At 38.2% G+C, this 21,283-nt stretch overlaps 1 protein-coding gene and 2 long non-coding RNA genes across 6 annotated transcripts in view; 2 read left to right on the forward strand and 1 right to left on the reverse strand.

Moving 5' to 3' along the window:
• Positions 1-21,283, forward strand: part of CDH13 (cadherin 13) — a 449,552-nt gene that overhangs the window by 74,966 nt on the left and 353,303 nt on the right. For all 3 annotated transcript variants that reach the window (XM_068203139.1, XM_068203136.1, XM_068203137.1), the window contains exon 2: positions 13,774-13,885. Coding sequence is in view for 2 of the 3 variants with exons in the window: in XM_068203136.1 (XP_068059237.1) it covers positions 13,774-13,885 (112 nt within the window). In the remaining variant the exon portion in view is untranslated. The remainder of the gene's footprint in view (positions 1-13,773; positions 13,886-21,283) is intronic.
• On the forward strand, positions 7,323-9,688 carry LOC137481405 (uncharacterized). 2 transcript variants are annotated; one of them, XR_011003481.1, is made up of 3 exons: positions 7,323-7,461; positions 7,961-8,118; positions 9,551-9,688. It is a non-coding gene; the product is annotated as an uncharacterized lncRNA (long non-coding RNA). The 2 variants fall into 2 exon arrangements; XR_011003480.1 differs by lacking the exon at positions 9,551-9,688 and adding an exon at positions 8,200-8,283.
• On the reverse strand, positions 8,832-13,236 carry LOC137481406 (uncharacterized). Its single transcript, XR_011003482.1, has 3 exons — positions 12,898-13,236; positions 10,199-10,284; positions 8,832-9,072 (listed from the first exon to the last, which is right to left on the reverse strand). It is a non-coding gene; the product is annotated as an uncharacterized lncRNA (long non-coding RNA).

The following is a 21,283-nucleotide window of genomic DNA, read 5'->3' on the forward strand; positions in this document are numbered from 1 at the left end:
GGCAAAAAAAGAGAGAACCCAAATCTAGGACAGAGGGGTAGCTAATGACAAAAAGAAAATTGCTAAGTGAAAAGGCATGGAGATTAAATAAAAATAAATGTGATGGGATTCTGGCTCTGTCACACATGAGACTTTCCTTAGGGGTTAGGATGGATTTTGCCCTTGTTGGTTGATGGAATTCTCCATCCTCTAAGCTGGCTAGAGAAAGCTATGAAAAAAGAGCAATTATTTCTTCTTACATGCCTGCTTTTAACAGTTCTTGGTAAGCATGGAAACAATATGAACTATGTTAGTGAAACAAATTGGATGCCAAGAAACACTGGTGCCCTTACATAGGATAGAAAAGCACACAGTCTGAGAAGTGTGTGAGCTGTTGGGGGCTGAATGCAGAACCACAGAACACTTTCTGTAAGAGCTCCTGTGAGCTTTCAGAGCAAACAGGTCCATTTTTCCATGTCCTCACCCTCATTTCTCCTTCAGGTCATCTCTGTTGTGGTTCTTCCCTCTTGGGCTAATTGATTTTCACTGAGTTTTTCCTCTAGTTTTTTATCAGTTGATTAGAAAAAAACAGAGCCAACCTGCAAGTGCCTTCTTATCTCACTACATGAGAATAAATTATAGCAGCAAAGTCTTGCTTTTCAGGACCTTTTCTACCTATTACCCCATCCATTGTGTCTACTTTTCTGGATTTCACTTTTTTTTTTTTTTTTAACAGAAAGTAAAAAATGAGTGGTTTCTCAGACATCTGATCAAACAATTTCCCATTCTCCATCTGCTCCATATAATATTTGCTCCTTTATTTATTTCTGTGGCCAATGGATGCAATAAGGGATTGTAATTTAATTGTTGGCAGAGGTTAAGATGATCCTCTCATTTGCACTTTGGCTTTGCTTTTCAGAATTTCATTTGTCTCTTACAATGCAGATCTCTACTTTGAATTAGAATTGTAAAATTATCTCCTGTGTGGATTTGAAAGCCACTGTCACAGCATAAACATCTTTCAAGGGCTTTATTCTTCAGTCTTATGTATTAAACCTGATTTTTTGTTAGTTGCTAATAAAGCCTTTGCTGTTGTCGAGGCACTAATGAGTGCAAAAGGGAAAAGACAACATTGTAGGATGTGTGAACTTGGAGAATGGGTTTTAATTGATGGGTTGCAGTTCACCATTTAGAAAATGTGAGCCTTCTGGAAGCCACGGGTGGTGTGCTTTGTTCTCTTGTTGCTTCTTCAGTAATAAAGAACTTTTTATCGGTGCTGGGAATCACAGAACTGAAAGCTTGTTATAATTTTCCCTGGTGCTGAAAAGGACACAATACCTGAATGTTTACCCTAAACATACACCTATAAATGCACCTACTTAGCCTAATTAAAAAAAGAAAATAACTTGGAGTCTCAACTTTTTATTTCTTACATTTTGCAGATATTCTTTCTGTCCTCTAGAGAAAGTGTCTCTTTCTTTAAGTTTGATAATTTTACTGAAGTAAATCACAGAGCCTCCCTACTTTGTGTGTTAATTGCATTATTTTCATTTACAGATGGGGGAACATGGGGAGGTGAAATGGTTTGCCTGTGGTGTGGCCTGAATTTGTCTCTTGGCATGGATTAGAATTGAGGAAGGGAAATCCTTGTCACAGTGACTGGGAGCATTGGGAATAACCAGCAGGTCTAGGAGTGAACCTGGAGCCTGCTTATGCCTCCTGCACTAAAATGGCACTACAAATGAGTGAAATATAGGTGAAAACATCCATATGTTAAAATGAGGCTCCAAATGACCCAGTTTGCTGAGCCTCCTGGTTTGATTTTGGCTCAGTTCCTAATCTGGTTTCTCACAAGAGAAGCTCCTACTGTGAATAGCTTCTTCTTAATAATAGAATATTACTATACTGATTAATATTTGTTGGACACTTAGTCTAATTATGGTTTCTCACAGCTACTTTATTTACTATCATATGAGGTTCAGCCTAAGCAAAATATTCCAGATGAGTTTAGTGATGCTTTGCAACTTAATTCTGTACATGGGAGCGTGGCAGCTGACTACTGGGAGAGAGGAAAACGCTCCTTCCTGAGCCAGGACACGTGTTTTTGAATGATAAGACGTGTCAGTAGTTTTGCTACTGAATCAAAAGATGTAATGCTGAGGACTTACAGAATGTGGGAACTCTGAAACCTCAGCCTGGGGAATAGCTGCAGTGAACATGATTAACTGGATAAAGGGCAGCTCTGTGTAGTGCAATTGAGGATGTCAGTGTTTACTCACTAATTGAAATTGGAGAGGCAGAATTAAAAGCTTGTGATTAGTAAGGCATGCCAGTACCTTTGAGGGCTAGCACCAATCTTCTCAAATGTGCAGAGGAACATGAGATTGTTTTTCTTGGTGAGGAATTATCTATTTCTTCAGACTCATTTGTGTCGAAATGCAAAAGGTGAAATATGGAGATAAAACCTCGGAGGAAGTTAGTCAATAAGTTTTCCTTTCCAGGATATCCCATTTTAAACTGGAGGTGTAGTCCACATTCATATTTGTTGAATATCTTGGTGGGAAGTACAAAATCCTTGGACTGGATTTTTGTAGTTAATATGAACACCTTGGCATAGCATGGATACCAGGCATAAAAAAAGTGGAGGATTCACTAAAAATGCGACCTGGCACCTGCAGTTCTCAGCTCTCCATTTGTACATCTCCAGCACCATTTGCAAACCTCACACCTCCATTTCCTCTCCTTTTACAGAAAAATGCTTAAATGCAAAGTGTATTCTTTCCTATTGAGAACAATAAGTTATCAATTAAAACCCAAACCCCTGATCTTTGTGCGTCAGTCCTGTTAAATCAGGAATGATGTCCTTGAAGTCCAACCTGAATTTTGACATACTTAGTATTTACCATAAACTTGCACTAGAAGTGCTTGAACTTCTATATATTCACAATAGAGGACTTGAATGCTCGATTGATAGAATGTCTGATAAGACAAATGTTGTGGGAAGAAATGCTTCTCATTTTTTCCAGGGACTCAGACTTCATTAAAACTTTGTTCTCCTCCTTTGAAATTGTTTATATCAGTTTAGGGAAGCAGGAATATATGTAGCTTCTGAAATGCTCCTGCTTCATAGGATGTAGGAAGGCATGGGAATTTGATTATGGAAGAAGGGTCTCTTACAGTATTTTAAATAGAAAAATTAGGTTTCTATTTTTGCATAATGCTGATTTATTTTGAAGCGTAATACTTTACGCTCTCACCCTTGCAAACTGATTCTTATTTAGGAGATGAAAGATTGTGCAAAATATAATATTCTTGTATAATTTAAACTGCCTGATAATGTGGTATAGCCTCCTAGAATTCAGGCCCAAACATTAAGCATTGATTTAAAAAAGGCATTTAAATAATTTAAAATTGTTCAGTGCTGAGCATGATCAGCACCCCAATCATTTTCAAATAAAAGTACCTATAAAAATTGAAGCAGATGAATAATTTGAAATTGCTTTATACTGTGCAAGCACAGAACCCCAATCACTTTCAGGCTGAAGCACATACAAGAAAAAAAGATTGAAGTGCTCTAGTAAATTTAAATTGCTATATACAAGGAAAAGGGCCTTGAAATTATTGGATACTCAAATTTTTTCTTTAAATTTTCTTTTTTTTATGTACAACCCAAAGAGTTTAACTTTGTCAAAATGAGCCAAACAATCTGATTTTATAAACTTGCAAAATATTACATTAACATCTGTTCCATGTATTAATGGTGGAACATTCCACAATCAAATGTCACATATCCTGCTCTAGCAATTCTCAGTTCTATTGTTATTAAAGCAGGATCCAGGGCAGAGATTTACATTTTCCCCAACTTCTCAGTTGTTTTATGTTTATTGTTTGTGTCTGCTGCCTGTTGAATGTCACCTGGAACAACTGATTTGTTTGGTAAATACAGATAATTATAGAAGAATTAAAATTACTGGAAGTGCCATCCACAAGGTTTAGTGGGGAGGCTGCAGTGGCTTCCTGACCACTGCAGGAGCTGGACTTGATTGAAAGGATGGATTCCAAAAGCAAATTATAGTTTATTGTGGAGGTTCTATGGTGGAATTTTTGGGATACAGTATCTGTTCTTGTGCCTCAGGATGGCAGCTGTTCCTCCACCTAAGGAAAACGTTGTTCTCGTGGGTACAGATAACTTTCTATGGTTGTTTCTACAATAAACAAAACAAAATAACAAAAAAAAAAAAAAAAAAAAAAAAAACACCACCCAAATTTTTAGCAATTATCATCCAACATTTCCCAGAAACACCATTCCTTGATAGCTGAAAAAAAGTTCTTCTGTAAAGAACTAAGAAATAACTATTTAACAGGGTGTTACTGAGGCTTTCCCCAATACTCCTGAGATCTCATTCTCAGCGTGTCAGGCTTTTCTTTCACTACCTAATACATGTGAGGTCAATAGTTGTATCTTTTGCATAAAAGATTTCATTCAGCTTTTAAATTGCAAGCAATTATAAGGGAGAGGGTCCAGACCAGGGTCTTGGTTTCACATTATTTATGTTCTTATTAACTTACCAGACTAATTTTTTTTTTCCCTTGCTTTGGCTACTAAGTGTTGATCTTTAATAGTTATCTGTTCCTAGCATTAATGGGTTTTATTTCTTTGGAAAGGTCATTCTTGATGTAATGCCACTGTTATCACAAGGGAGCCTGTAAGTTTTGGACATTTTGCTTGATTGTGATGAGCTCAAAAATACTGAACTACTTGCTGTCTTTTCCCTGGGGGTTGTTTTCACTCAGAATTAGTACAAGTTCTTTTTGATTTTTGACTGTGTTTTTGCAATTCATTAAAAGAAGTCCTCAATGAACAGTTGGTATAGCCAAAAATGTTGTGTTTTTTTTTTTTAATCTTTTTATATTTATTTCTAGATGACTCCATGAGCTTGAGAATTAATACTTGCTGTAGGTAAATACATAAAGTCTGAACTTATAAAATGAGCAGGGATGCAAAAAACTTTGGTCAAAGTGAATTAAATCCATGTATGGTTACTACTGTACTGCTACTAAGCTACAGTTACTGCTCTTTAGGAAAAGAAAGCAAAATCACCTAAAAATCAGAACTGAAGAAGATTTCAAAGCTCAGCTCACATGATTTTTCTATACCTTGTTTTACAGAATAGATGGTCCTCCTCCTGTTGATTTCAAATAAAATCTTGTCAAACCTGGTAGAGAGGTTTGTGTTGGGCTCCTTGTAGAAATTTCTCAGTTTTTATTATAAGTCTTTGGATGTTAGACTTGTTTTTTCCCCAGTAACCTTGCTGGAATCAAGGGATTTTACTTGAAAGTAATAATTTTTTTAAAAATCTTACATTTGTGAATGTTTAGGAGAAGGTCAGAAAACATTCAACAAATCTTTTTTTGAAGTTGAAAACCAGATATTTTCACTTGTCCTTGTACTTTTTAGCATTCTGGGGGGTTGGTTTCTGTTTTTGTAATGTTTGACGGTGATAGAAGTGTGTTGTGTTTAATCCTTAAATTCGTTTTTTACTTTCAAAGATTGTTTTCAACAAGCCCATTTTCAGTTTTGGCTTAGCAGTGCAAAAGACAGATGTTTAGTGTTACATCGAGTTCAGTTTGTGCTTTAGACTCTTAACTTTGTGGAATATGGGGAAAATAACAGGTAGAAGGTTGGTTTTGCTTTTGGATAACTATCACGCTGCTGGGAAATTAAACATGCATCATGTTCCTTAGAGTTTCCAGCCATCCTATCCAGAACCCACTATCTGCTCTAAGAAATATGATTTTAATTTTTTCTCTAACAGCTTTTGCCACATCAGTGTTTTCCTATGTAGAATAATGACTTGGCCCCATGCAACTCCATGTGAAGGGTTTTAAAAAGGTTAACATTTTTGAAATTTATTTCTTTTTTAGAAAACCAGAGACCCATATTTTCATTCATCTAAATGCTTCCTGAAGTCATGACTGCTGGAAAAGAAGACCAACCTGTTTATTTCATTAGGCAATAAATAACTAAAATGTTTGGTACGAGCAGATCTTCAGAAAGGTTATTGTTGTAAGGCAGTTTAGGTTTCAGCAATTCTACACCTTGCAGCACAACCAGTCCAGAACTCTGACTTTCAATGCTTCTTCTTTATGCCTCTTTCACTGGTACAGGAATGGCTCATTTGCATTACTCTGTACCCTGTAAAATGAATTTATTATGCAGCTTCTCTAAATAGGCTAACCAGTTGTAATCTCATTCCACTGGTGTATGGGTTTCAACAAAACATGATTACTTCCTTCATAAAGCCTAAAAATAAACAAAAAATAACCTTGGAGCCCAACCTGTCCTTTTACTCAAGTCTAGTGTGTTAAATGGTGCTATTAATCATGAGGGGTAGTTATTTACTTGTTAAATACTTGAGTAATTTAAAATATTACTTTGCTCACAAGTAACAGCTTTTGGTCTCTGTTATTAATCATCAAAATACTTAATGAAGCAGGATGAGAGCCATTCCCTGGATTGCAAAAATCTGAACAATGTTCAGATACATCTGCATAGCTGAAAGTGGAAGTTGATCCTGCACTCTGAGCCGTGTGGGTACAAATCATTCTCAGCTGGGAGCTCAGCTGGATCCATAGGCAGATCCTGAACCTCTGCTAGGAATCTGTATGGAGAGGGAAGAGGCTGGAAGATCTCTGCTGGCCGTGGGCAGAGCTGGTCCCCATCTGGTCAGGCAGGGTGTGGGTTTAACAATGCATGAGGGTTTGCATCTGTGTTTATATTTCATAAAGATTAATCCTGGCTCTGTTTGCACAAGCTGCTTATCATTGTTGTGGGTAAATGGTGGTCGTACCTCCACCGATGTCAAATTTCTCAGCTCTTTGTGTGCTGGTTAAATTTAGAATGATTGTGAGCCACCAGCATGACAAGACTTCAAAAGGAATTTTAGGAAGCATTAGATGACGTATGTCGGGCTTAAGGAAATATCCAGACTGTGGAGAACATTTATCTGGAATTCTTTATGTATTTTGCACAGGTGGAGCTTAAGCAGACACAAAGAAATGTTAGTGAGATGATCACAGGGATGTATCCAAATAGAAGGAGATGGAAAGAGCTTGGTTTGTCTAGCTCAATAAATGGAAGATTTAGAGGGGAAAAAGGTTAATTTAGTTATAAGACAAGACTTGTACAGGAATAAATGGCTATATATTGACCATGAACAAATTTATTCTGGAAGATATGAAATGGCCATCAGAATAAGGGTCAGGAATTGTGAAATGTAGGAATTATTTCTGATTGGGATCAAGTGATCTGGCCAGCAGATCACTGTGCCTGCTTGTGACACCAGAGGGGGTTCCTGTATAAGGCTTTCACAGAATCACAGGATGGATGGGGTTGGAAGAGACTTCTGGAGGTCATCCAGACCGACCTTCCTGTCAAGATGGGTTACCTGGTTCAGGTGACACAGGAATGTGTCCAGATGGGTTTGGAATATCTCCAGGGCTTCCTTGGACTTTTCAAGTTTTTCCTGTGCTCCCAAGTCAAGGGAAATCTAAGCTAGCTCAAGTTCTAAAGTATGGAAAATATGTTAGGAAGAATTAATAATTAAAAAGCTTATTTTAGTGTGCAGTTTCATGGCAGCTGCCCCAGGTTGGGGTGCAGACTGTGGGGTCTCACACCAGACCCTTTTTTTCTACCTACATCATCCTATGGACATGAGATTCACAGAACTTTGTGGTGACTGAGCTCAGGGAGCAGGTGGGAATGGGAGAGCAGGAAAAGTGGGGAGAGAGGATTGTCCCAACTCTGCCTTGAAATGAGGATGCTGTCCAAGTGCTCCTGTACTTTGCAGGCACTGCCCATCTTATCCTTCCTCACCCTGAACAGTCTGGGCTCTGTGGCCACTTTGATCTCTGAACAGCCTTTGGGAGCAAAAATAAATGAATAAATCATTTCTCAACAAAATGATGGTGCCTCTTCCAGAGCTCCTGAACTTCAGAAGGCGAGTGGCTGTTTGAAACTCTCTGTTCTGACACCACCGCTGGCAAATTGCTGCTTGAGCAACTTAACGAGATTCCCAGTGCCAAGAAAGATGCACACCTTTTACTGAATTTGTAATAAAATTCTTATAATAAACATAGGTACATAAGGAAAGTGCTCATAAAAGGGAAGTTCCTGTGGTAGATAGTCTCACAAAAGAGTTTGTCACATTTTGTTTCCAGTTAATGGATGCCTACCGCAGTCATACAGCTTCAGTGACAGGAGAACTGAATTCATTTAAGCCAATAAAGTCATTCTAATTTGCATTTTCATAGCCCACTCTTCAGTACTCCGAGTGTGACTTTCCCTTTTAGGACAGAGCTGTGCAGTAAATGGATAGGTAGGCCCTTTAAAAGGATATTTATCATCCTTGAAGAATCTTAGTGCCAAATCTTAATAGCATTTCTTACAAAAATGACTGGAACTCTCTATCAGATATAGAGGTAGAGCTGTAGAGATAGGGAACAGTCTTTTTTTTAAACTTCTTTCCTAATAGAAGAGCAGTTAAAGCCTGAAACAGTGAAAATTCCCCCTCAAAATGAAAATATTGCATTAAAAAATGCTCCAAATCTTAGCATTCTAGAAATCAAATTAATTTGGAAGAACTGCATTTAATTAATTTAGTCACATTCAGAGATAAATAATGCAACATACCTTTATGTAAAGTAAAAATGCCTTTGTTAATTATGCCAATCAGAGGATAATTTATTCAGGCTTTTGAGGGTTTTTTTTGTTCTAGTTCATATTAGAACACACAGAAGACACAGAGATCTTCATGTCCAGCCTGTGTTTGTGATTTGATGAAATAATTGCCTTAGGACCTGCTGACACTCTAATTGGAGTCTGCGTAATGCAGAATCAGAACCTTATTTAGAGCTGCACTCTCTTTATTTTAAGTATCCCTCTGTTAATCTCATTTGAATAACTCTCTCATTTAAATCTGAGAGAAGACTTCAAATTTCATCATCTCCCTATGACTGTGTGCTGTTTATCACTTGTTTCCTTCTCTGATGGCCTCCTCATTATCCATTTTTGTGCGTCTGGTGTTGCAGCACCTGAACATGGAAAAGGTTTTAAGATTCAAAAATCTCAATCTACATGATAAAAATATTTTGTCATGAGCAATTTAATTCAGTGTTGGCAGTTCTCATTATTCTGATTACTTTTTTCTCTTCGTTCTCATCTCTAAGGATCACCATATTTCTTATGAAAATCTGAAGTTTTCATATGCAAAAAAGCAAATTTCTGTTTCTCATGTTTCCACAGAAAAGCTCAGAAGCATAAATTTTCGATACCCACTTCCAAGTAAATGAGTCAAAAAAGAAACCCCCAAACCATCCTTCAAAAGATAAAAAACCCCCAACCCTACCAGAAACGCCAAACAAAACAAAAGAACCAGAACTAAAAACTAATTTCTCAGGAAGGGACTCACAATTTTTGTACTCTTGAAAATATTGCTCTTAGTAAAAATGAGCGTGATTTCAATTTTAGCTCCTCCTTTTTGTACTCTGTGTTGATTTGTTTTTATTTCAGATTACTCTCCTGAAGTCAAAGGTAGAATGTGGTCATACAGAATATTTTCCTCTGAAAAGAGATTTGTTTACTTTTACTCTGTGCAGAATTCCTGTCTGGGCAGATGGCTTTCACAGGTGTCTGCACCATTTACGTTTCTAATTAAGTAAAGCCTTACACTAGGAAGAATTTCACACCATAAGAATTTGTGTGAAATACAATTAATATTCTGCAGCTTGGGTTCCTGTGCCAGGTGATCTCCTCAAGGTAGGGCTAATGAAGATATGAGGGTGTACACAGCAAAAGGTGAGAAAATTCATTTGCAGGGTGAGCACGTGGCCAAACTGAAAATGTGCAAGTTGAAAAGAACATAAAGATTCTGAAATTCTTTAGAAAGACCTTTCTGAGATGACTTTCAGTCACCAGAAGAGGAGGTAGAAGGACCCTGTTATTTTGAGATGTCATGATACCCAAAGGTGCTTTAGCATCAGGGAGTTTATTCATTTCCTCTGCAGTATGGTATTAAATTGCTCTCCTTTTTTGCTTTCCAACCATATTCTACGTGAGCAGCTTTCAGTGCAAATGTTGAGGTCAGTAAAGGTTACCAGCATGTGCGTGCTGGTTTATTAACTAAAAAAAAAAGGTTGTTTCTTAGGCTTGATATCTCACCAGGAATGCAGCTCCAGCACAGTGGCCAAACTGGCACAGGAGTTATCTGAACTATGACATTTCCTTACACCAACTGACAATAAATTCTGAAAGAAAAATTGTCAGAATATTAAAACTGAGTCTTTGCTCTATAAATTTCTGAAAAGCAGGAGGTTATGAAAAACTTTGATTTTGCTTGTTGCTGAACACAGGATCTGTAGGTCTGAGTAGTCACAACTCTGCTTTGCTTTTCAGACTTCTACTCTTTTAGATTTTCATGAGCAAATTGTTTGCTGCATAACTATCATTTTTGTTCAAGAATTTGACTTTTTTTCTTGGTAGCAGGTGTGGGATCCTTTTGTACTAATTGCCCAGCACTTGACTAGTTGTGCAACAATATTTGTATCTTCAGAGTTCTACATATGACATTTAAATATTATTTATAGTGTATTTAGTGGAAGTGTTCATTTAGCCACCCATCAGTCCATAAAACCTTTTATTATATGCAAAATTATGAAATCTACATGGTGTTTTAAATTCAGAATGTATTCTGCTTTGAGCAAGCCTCTTTGCCTTAAACATAATATCTGCCTGACTTAATTTTTAAGATATTTTTAAAGACTGTTGTCCCCAGTGTGAAGAACCTTTATAGAAATTATTTTAATGAGATAGACATATAGTTCAACAGAAGTTTCTTCATGAGAAAAATAAATTAAAAGAATAATTTTCCTTTTTAAATACAATTAATTAAAAGCTGTCCATGTGATGACAGATTTAGCATTTTGTCTGACATGTAGAGAAGAAGAAAGTGCCTGGAATTGCACAAGTGGAATAAAATGTTCCATTTCACAGCAAGGCCAAGCTTGAGTCTTGTAATTATTTCAGAGGGAGTAAAGGTCATTTTCTATTTGCTGCATCTCTATTATGTGAGCCTTCTGTACCAGGCTTACACAAGTTAACTCATGACCCATTTAGATTGCCCAGATTTCAACTTAGACTGTCACAAATCTGATAAAGTTGACATATTCCCATCCCTAAGTACTGCCACAGATGATGTCCAAAGAGGCTTTTTATTTCTAGCTCTGTAAGACAAGAGTTCCAGCTTTAAGGCTTGAGTAGCTGGGAGATCAGAACATGATTTACCTCTTACTTGCTGTGTTAATCCTTTAGGAGAAGAGCAGTTTGTAGATAAATTTCGGGATATATGGCTTGGACTGTTTTTCTGCTGGGGACTCATTATATAACTTTTCTTGCATCTTGAGATGGGAGGAGGTTTTCTCCTGCTGTGATTGCATTTTTATGCATATTCATCCAGGAACACCGAGTCAGAAAGACAGGTACTTTAAACCAGCACCTGTGCACACAGCAAATGTGTGCAGAAGATGCATGTGAGCCTTTCTTCCTGTGCATATGCCCATTGAAATGCATATAAGGCATATTTTTTTAACAATCAGTAATCAAGCTTTATGCACAATTTTCAGGGCAGGGTCTGAATACCTCAGTTCACATTTGCAGATATCTCCTGCTGGAAGACTGAAGGGGACACGTCCAATTCTTAACCTCAAAATCTCCAGTAAAATCAATATATCATTAAGAGAATGAGGGGTTGTGGGCTGTGATTTTAAACCTTTTTAAGAAAGGCAGGAATAGTGTGATACTGAAATTAATAGAAGTCAAGTGTATTGCACTTTTCTTGGTGTATTACTTTAAATCTTTCTCTTGTTTCTTGGTTAATCCCTCCAAGGGACCAACGTGGAGCAGGACAAGATGGAAGGCAAAGGTGTCCGTCTGTTGTGTTTGCCTTCCACCAGATTAATTGCCATGAAATATTCTGGCTGTTTCTCACAGTCTGCTGGCACTTCTGGCCAAGCTTTTATAGCAATGGTCTGACATGAAACAAATGATGCAGCAGTTGGTTCCCATAAGAACAGGGAATGCACACCAGGTGGGGCATTGCTGCCTTTGGATTTTGTAAATGGGATCACACTGGACTTTAAATGAGTGGGAAATGCAAGAAGGGAGAGAGCAGATCATGTATCACTGTGATTTAGCAAATGGATTGTGAGTGGTGGGGAATAGGGAAACATGCAGCTGTTAAAATATTGCAGGACATCTCTTTGGGATCAGGATCAGCAGACTTGGATGATAAAGGAGTGGAGGTGGGACTGAGAGATGCTGCTGGTTCGTTGGGAGGAGTGAGAGTGCTGTTGTCACCTGAGCTGGTGGAGGAGAAAAGAGCCTTCAGCATTCACTGGTGTGGTACTGGGGAGAAATTGTCTTCACTTTACACCTGAAGAACTTTATTTCCAAAACTGTAATTTTTTGTTGAGGATGTCTTGAGTAAATAGACCCATTGTGCAGAGCCACTTGAATTTAGGAGCAAATGTCTTTCAGAACCCCTGTGTTTATTTTGTTCTTGGTTGCCACTCGTGCCCTCTCTAGTTGATTATTCTGGGGCTGCCTGACAAGCAGCAGATTGCCCATAACAATTTTGAGATCAGAGTGGTCAGTGCACCACCTGAAAGTCAGGTTTTGTAAAACACCTTTAGATGTTCTAAAGCAGAAAGTACTTCTGCAAATGCACTTACACATATATGGGTTGGAAAATATGATTTGGCTTCTCCTGCTCTTAACCTTGTCTCCTTTTGCCTCTCTCTTTAGCCTTTTAAACTTTTTAGTAATTTCTTTTTGCTTGCTGCTCCTTTCTTGACAATTCTTACCCCCATGCTCTCATTTAACAGCTGCCAAGAAAAATAGCCCTTCAGGTTGTTTTCTCTATTCAGGGATAAAAAGCTTCAGAGTCCAAGATTAGAATTGTACCTATTCCCAAGCAATTTTATTTTGCTTGTAAGCTTCCTCCTTTGATGTTCCTGTGGTGACACCGAGCTTGGGTGACCATGTACTGCCAGTGACACAAACTGTATTCAACTGGAACCTTCAGATCCACCTCCTCTATGATGCACACATTTCTTTTTCAGTCCTCCCTTGGTGTAAACAAGCTTTTGATTGTAGGGAAAATGGATAAACTGTGGCTTAGAGAGAAAGAAAAGAAACAGTTTATACTTGCTAGCAAGGAATTTATTTTAGAAATGAAACTTCTGTATGTGAGACTACCTTTGAATATAGAATTTCTTCTGCAACTTGGTGATCAACTTTGAGACAGATTTGCAGCTCTTAATTTATCACTTTTTCAAATGTATTTGCATGTGCTTAATTTCAGCATATATTTAGGTCCAGCTGTATTCAGATAGGCCTAAATAAATGTGATTTTTAGGAGCAATATTACATCCTATGTTTTTATGGACCAGTAACAATCTCTATGGATATTCCGAACTGAAATTCACCATGAAAGCTACTATTTTGTAATTTCAATGCCAGCCCGTATATATATAAAAGCAAAAACCTTACATAAAAATTGTTTAGCAAGATTTGAAGGGGAAGTGTGATGTGATGGATATTTTGTTTTATGAGTATGGACCCCAATGTTTGGTTTTATGAGCACTGAGCCTAAACCTGCTACAGTTCCCAGAAGCCAACATGATGGATGAAGGAGTGGATGTTAAAAGTCTATTTCTGGTTTTTTTTTTGCCCCTCAGGTTCTGCTGCTTGCATGTGCAGAAGATTTAGAATGTGTGCCTGGATTCCAGCAGAAGATTTTTTATATAGAAAAGCCATTTCAATTCACAGAGGACCGGCTGGTTCTGAACCGTATGTTGTTTTCATATATTACTATTGTGCAAAAATCAGAATTGTTTATGTGTTCATTTCATTCCTGCCATTTATCAGAAAGCTTTTTTTTGTTTTGCACCTAAGATTTTGGATATTGCCATGATTCAGTCTGAGTTCCCCTGTACTAATCCTGTGTCTCTACAGACTTTACTCTGTTTCGTGTATGAGAAATGGCAAAATACATTGTATGATCTTTTAGGGCTATGTGAATATTGTGAAAACCTAGAATCAGCCACTTCTTAAAAATTATTTTTTTAAAAATAATCCTACCTATGATCTTGGAATCAGGACTTGCCCATCAATGTCTTTATTAAATTATTTCTGCAACTCAGAAGTTTGTATTTTTAAAGAATTTATAGCTGATGTAAGTCCAAGTCTTTGGATGAAATTCAGAGGGTGGAAGAAGTTTGGGATCATCAGTGATAGCAAAGTGTCACACAACTGGAACATTCAGTAAATTTCCATTGAGCAGGTGTCACATTACAAAACCCAATCTGGCACTGTATACCCAAAGCATTAAACTGAAGGAGGTTTAACAGTTTTTCAGTTCTGGTGTTAGTTAATTCCAATAATTCAGGGTTACAGATTGTTCATTCCATTCTGGGCCTTTGGGATTTCAGCCCTGTCAAACAGACGTGGTGCCTTATTCAATGGCTGATGTCTTTAAAGACTTGAAAAAGGACTTCTTAAGTGTTGCCATTTTCATAACTTCCAAACCCACCTGCATTTTTACCTGTGATATTTATTGCTAAGATTTCTTTGTTGTGCTTGGCTGCTGGTGCTGAACCAGGAGTTCTTCTGGGTGTGCAGCACTGGGCAGTAGTGCTTGGCTCCTATATGCAATATCTGGATCCTACAATGGGATGCATCCCATGGTTTGGTGGAACCAAGAAATGCAAACCAATATTACTCACCAAATGCACACATTTCCCAGCTCAGTTCCATCCAGATATCACTGCTACACACTGATGTATTTTCACTTCAGATGAAGGTGTAATCTGTGCACATTCACTTTAAAATAGCATTAACTTCTCGAAACGAAATGTCAGAATTAGTTGCCAAAGTCTATTGAAATAACTCTCTTAAACTTAAGTCATTCAGCCTTTGGAGGTACTAAAATAAACCTCTAGGATAACATTTTTAGTCTCAGCATTTTGATATGTTGCTTAGACTGAGCTGCGTTTTCACAGGAACTTTAGATCACGAGAAGTAATACTAGTCAGAGATGTGAGATTGTTGTTCAGCTTAGAAAAGAGGTTTCAAACTTCTTATTTCTTTGGGATATTTCGTTTTCTCTGGAATTCTTATTTTGGAGTTGTCAAACACATTATTACTACACGGCTAGAAGTTGAAACTCTTAGAATATAATAGATTTAATAAGCAAGCAGATTTGAAGACCCATTAAAAGAAGCAATATGGATAAACTAGTGCTAAATTGAATGCAAACAACCTTTGTTGAATGCTTTTTCTGCTTCAGAACTTTGAGGCTGTAGTGTGTCTGGCCAGATCTCCTACTGATTTGGAGAGGATCACCCCAAGGATGGGCTGGTTCCGCCAAACTGACTGGACTGCTCTGTGGCGACCCAGCCATTTGCGGTGGCGCAAAATGAGCCCAATAATTAAGATGCCATCATTAGTGAGAGGAGGAGGAGGGAAGAGCAGGAAGAGACTCAGAGATGCCTGGGAACAATCTCTGGAATTAAATTATTTTAATAAGCAGACACTAAATTGGCCTAATGTGCAGTGTTGGACAGAGGCAGACTGTCGACGCGTGATCCGGGTTAATTCAATCACCCACAAACAGGGTGTCCTTCATGCAGCACCATTAAACCTCAGCACAGTTCCTTCATTTCAGCTGTCAACAGAATTGATAATTTTAATTGTCTGTTTGAATACACTTCGCATGCTCTTGCATCTTTTTATGCCCATTACCAAGAGCAGTGTAATTTAGCAGTTGCATTGCGATGCGAGGCTTACCAGGGCTCTGTAAATTAATAGAGCAAATATGTAAACCAGGCCTATAGCAGTGATTGTTTTTGTAGTCCTCAATAAGGCAAGGAGCTCCTTAATTCTTTTCTGAAGTGCAATAATACAGTCTTTTTCTTTTTTTTTCTTTTTCAATTTAAACAAGAACCTACTGTACATTCCATTGCTAGCATCTCCCTTGTAATTAAATATAGGTTGTGACTGGTTCTTCTGTATTTATTACTTCTACATATGGCAGTGTTAATTATATTTTACATTTACTGATGGGAAGAATAAAGAGTAGACCAGTAGACCATACTGAGGGTACAGAATTTTATCTTATTTCTTGTTGTGATTTGCAGCAATTTTTATTAAAGCCTACTTATAAGCTGGCCATAACAAGTCCAGCTATGTGTGCATATTCTCCTTCCTATTAGTTTCGCTGGTATTCAGTTGCTATTAGTTTTTCTGTCATTGTGCTCAGGCTGAAGTGTTTTTTAATTCTTATTTATTTATTCACTCTTGCATCTCATTTAGTAGTAACCTCCAGATTTTGACCATTTCTTTGTCCCTGTTTGGTCATTATTGTTTTTCCCCTCAGACCCCTTCAGATCTCTTTATAACCTGTGTTTTCTATAACCATAAACAATATAAGGCATTGCTCTTTTACTTTTGCTCTGCCTAATTTTTTCCTCTGTGTGAAGAACCAGATGTTCCCTTGATGCAGTGGGGAAAGATTCATGGAGTCACTTTCTGGAAATAGTAATTATGTCCACATAATTATTATTCTAACAAAAAGTTGTGTTGCTGTTTTTTCCTTCCATATAGATTTTTTTTTTTTTAACTTTACACCTAGGACCATCTTTGCAATTCAATAGGGAAGATCATCAAGATTTCCACATTCTTGATGAAGTGCTAATTGACAGCATTTAATTACAAGTTTTACCTGTCAGAAGCACTTGTGGCCATGAAATGCCTGTCCCTGCCAAGGCTGGCAGGTCACTGGCAGCGACAGGGCTCTGTCACGCCGGGCTGAGGTAAAGTTCCTAATCAGACTCAACAAACGTGGGAATGTAATTGTGTTACATTAATCACATTTATACTTAACACACATCGGGCTTGGCTTTTGGGGGTATTTTTAATTGACAATGAATCAAATAGTGCACTTGAATAATGGAGGCAATTAACATAAAGCACGAGGTGATGCATTGTGCATACTAAACTGGGGAAGGCATTGCCAGTGCTTTAAATGTCAAAACAAAGGAAGTTTTGACCCTTACTTGAAAAGCTCTAATTTGGATGTTAATTAATGGCTGACCTCTTGTGTCTCTTATGTGATAGATTGCCTGTTCAGGGCCTGGGCTGCCTCAAGATCAAGGTTTTGTCTGTCTGCATTTGGGTACATTTTGTTCTGTGGATTTTAACAGAGAGCTTCCTATTCAACTATATCAAAATCATTGCTTACTCATATGATGTGAAATATCTTAGTGTACTTATTAATGCTTAAAAGCAGGTTTTAAATAGTGTGGCAAAGCTGTGGCCTCCAACAAGATGTACTTTGTTCAAGCCAAATAAAGTCTCTGGAAAGATCAGAGAAGATCATTCCTCCTCCTAGAGCCTTGTGTGCACACAGATCATGGCCCTGGTCGTGCCCACATCCAAATATTTCCTGTTGATTCTGAGCTGATGCCATGTGAGAGCTGTGATTTATCACATCCACCCTTCCCACTGATTCCATGCCAGTTGATTGTACAGATGGCCTCTTCCCGTGCCTGTTTCATGCTACCAAAAGTGGTGCCGTTCCTCTCCTGCTCATTCTGATCCTGGAGTTATCACACCCTCTTCGTTCATCTCCCCTTCTTCCCTCTCCCCACACCCTGCACAGAGCCAGCGTGGCAGCCTCATTCAGCCCCCTGTGGTCTGCCAAAGCCTCTGGCAGGGTTCTGACACGGGGTTTGAATGTGACTGTTAACTTTTCGTGCTGAATATTGCAGGGTTTGGGTAATTGGGATTGCACATGGTAGTTGTAGCTTGCAAAAGAACATGTTCAAGCAAGGTAAGATTTTAAGCTTAGCAATTTCTTGCAAGGAAAACTGTCTGGGCTTCTGGGTAATAGCCATATAACTGTGGATTTTCCAGCTATTCAGCGTGTCCTTGCTGAAACAGTGTTGTGGCTTTTCAAAATGAAGAAGTTTTTAATGCATTTTGAGTTTTACAAACATCTTCAGTTTTCTTTCAATTCATGTAAGTCGCTCGCTGTGTTAAGAACCTGCTTCAGAAGATGTTGAAAAATGACTTGGTTCCCATTCCTTGGCATGAGGGAACAGGTTCAGTGGAAAGGCATCTCAACTTTCCTAGCCAGGTAGGGGAGTGCTTGTTATATCCTAAAATATATATATATATTCATGGGCTCATATGCATGGATAGAATTTGGATACTAGAGCTTCAATCTGACACTTGGGTACATGGTTAAGGTGCCTGAACTCTTATTCCATGTGGAAGAAACACTGGTCAGGATTTGAAGCAACACATCTTAAGCACATTTAAATGGCCATAGGAAGCCAAACTCATGAAAGTAAAGTTCCAGGAAATATGTGGGGCTCTGTGCAAAATGATTGCAAAGTTGTGGAAGTTTTAAAGTGGGAGGTTGGGAACTTTACTACCTGCTTGTGGAGGCAGGGTCAGGAAGATCCTTTGGCACCTAAATACCTGATGCATTGCCTTTTAATTGAAGTTTGCTGCTGAACTCCTACACAGGGGGAGAGGGTTTTCTGGGAATACATATTATAGCTAAATAATACAGAATATCTTAAATGTGCTTCTGAATAGATACATACAGACTGATGCAGCACAGCAATATCACATCATCTGTTTAACTGCTTTCACACGTGATTGAAACAGAACAAAATAGGAGAGAATAGTTGTTGAGTGCCAGGTGGTCAGACAATTCCCTCCCAAAAGCTTCCAGCACCTGAGGGTGAAGTAGTCAAAAACAGATTGTTTGATTTTTATGCATATACATTAAATTAAACTAGTGTTTGTAAAGGTAGGACATTACACTGAGCAGAGTGAAAGAATTATTTCATCTCTGAAAAACATCTTCTGGGCTGAATCAAAACTTCTCTAGGGGTGCAGTCAGCTCTTGTGGAATAACAGAGGGGAAGGCATAAGCATTGGTGAAACCTCCTCCTCTCATTTTAATTCCAAGGTGGAAGAAATGAAGATCTAAACACCAAGTTTCTAGTCTGTTTTGTTGAGAAAAGCCACACAATCCTGTTTAAAAAGCAAACCAAAACAAGTAAACTCACATGAAAAGTGGGTGAGGATCTTTGCAGTGACAGTGAATGCTCTGTTAGAAGCTTGGTCTGGATTTAAGAAGATAAAAGTAGCAGATCACTTGGTTTGAGATTTAATTTGTTTCTGGAGACTTTCCAAAAACCATAATGTTTCACAGCTAATACTTTTTTGAAATACGTGTGGGCTTTGGTTGGCTGAAACATGCCAGCTGTTCTCCTAATAATCCAAATCAGTGGCCAACTGCTTGGTATTAGCAGGTTGGGTCTCTTCCTCACTGCAGTGCAAACCTTGTTTTAATAATGTCCCCGGGTGCTTCAGTGGAAGACTTCTCTGCTCATTTCCAGTTGGCAATTTCAGAACAAAAAAAATCAAATTAACCAAGTTATTACTCCTGAACTGATTACCCACGCAGGCCACGAGGCAGCTCCTTCTCTGCAGGTGTAGGAATGCGTTGGAAGGCCAAAACCTCTTTTAGGAAAATGTAGGTGGCTTAGTTTAGGCCAACTCCATCAGCAAATAATCTGACACTGATTGCTTATGGCTGGCAACATTTTAACAGGGTCATCTTCGGGAGGAAATGAGAAGTAGGGAGGTGAGATTTCTGGTTTTAGGTTAGAGCTGGGGTCACTCTGGAGAGGATCCAGCACCAGCCCAGCTTTGTCAGGAGCAAACTTTGTCCATGTGTGACAAAGAGATGCAAATCACCCCACACTGAGACATTAATGCATTTCTGTAGAACATTTCTTGGTATTTTCACAGACTGCCTTTCTGACAGGACTTTTAATTTGAGGGTCTTAGCAAAGCACCATTCAAAAGAATCATGGCTAGCTAACCTTTTCCATTACATTTCAAAGTGCAGTGTGGACATTTAGTGAGAATTAATGGGAGTATGTGAGGTTAAATCTTCCTTTAAACATAGAATCTCATTTAAGTTAATGATATCTTAAAGCATGCAAGTATTCTTGAAAATAATTGTAGTAGTTCACAGTTAATTTTGAGCTTTTAGGATTTCTCTCTGTTAATCCAAATCAAATTATAACTTTTCTAATGTAATTATGATCATGCTTCAACTTGCAGTTTTTCTTTGCCTTTGCTTATTTAAATCAGTCCTTTTCAGACAGAGCAGTCTGTCTGCTTTAATGGACACATCTCCTTTTCACACAGTTTTCCCTGCCAGGTGATTTCTCAGTCTTGCCTTGAGAATAAGTACCACTGGCTCTAAACTCAGGAAGTCTTTCAGAAATTTCTTAGATTGGGAGATTTTTCTAGCTGGAGGCTAATGCTCTGATTTTGTTTTATGCCCCTGTTCAGCCTATCCACCTGAACTTCTTCCTCTAGAGAAGGGAAAGAAAAATTAACTTTTAATGGATTGATTCTGAACACTCTGGTCTGTCTGGAATGACTTTGTGCATATTTGTATGCCTTTGTATGCTGCTTCTGGGGCAGACAAGTGAACCTGTAGATAGGGCAGTAAGTGCATGTCATACTCTGTGATGTGAATATTAACTAAAATGCTTGTGTTTTTCAAATCCCTGAAAAAAATATCAGCCTGGGCAAAGGGTAGGATTTGCTCAAATAAGAATCCCTGCCTGTAAGGGATTATCTTCAACAAAATTTGAAATTCCTTTACCAAGGAATTCCTTTAAAAAAAATTAAAATAAAACTAGGAGCCTTGGGAAGACCTAAAAGATTCTTATAGTGATCTCGGATGTTGCTTTTTAGACAAGAATTCCACTTACAATACTCACTTTGATTTGCTTACTTTTTTTTTTTTTTTAAAAAGAAAAGCAATAAAAAACGCAGTGCAACCTTTGTCCCTCAGCTGTGGAGAGAACTGAAGCAGAACTGAGGGGCCTTTAATAAGGCAGCAGAACGGGAGGCACTGCTGGAGCAGCTTTACAGGTAGTCAATAGCAGAAGAGAAATTCCTCCCTAAGCTGGAGCCAGCACTGGTAAATCTCTGACACTTTGAAACACTTGCTGGCAAGTACCAGAACCTAAAAGCAGGTTAGACTGAAGTAAGTGATAATCTCCTTGATGCACAGGACCACTATGCTGCCAGGGAGTTGGGTTTGTTTTACTGAAGAGCAGATTGTGAATCTTTTCTCCCTTATCA

The sequence above is a fragment of the Anomalospiza imberbis genome, chromosome 12 (assembly GCF_031753505.1).
Source record: "Anomalospiza imberbis isolate Cuckoo-Finch-1a 21T00152 chromosome 12, ASM3175350v1, whole genome shotgun sequence".
NCBI lineage: Eukaryota > Metazoa > Chordata > Aves > Passeriformes > Viduidae > Anomalospiza > Anomalospiza imberbis.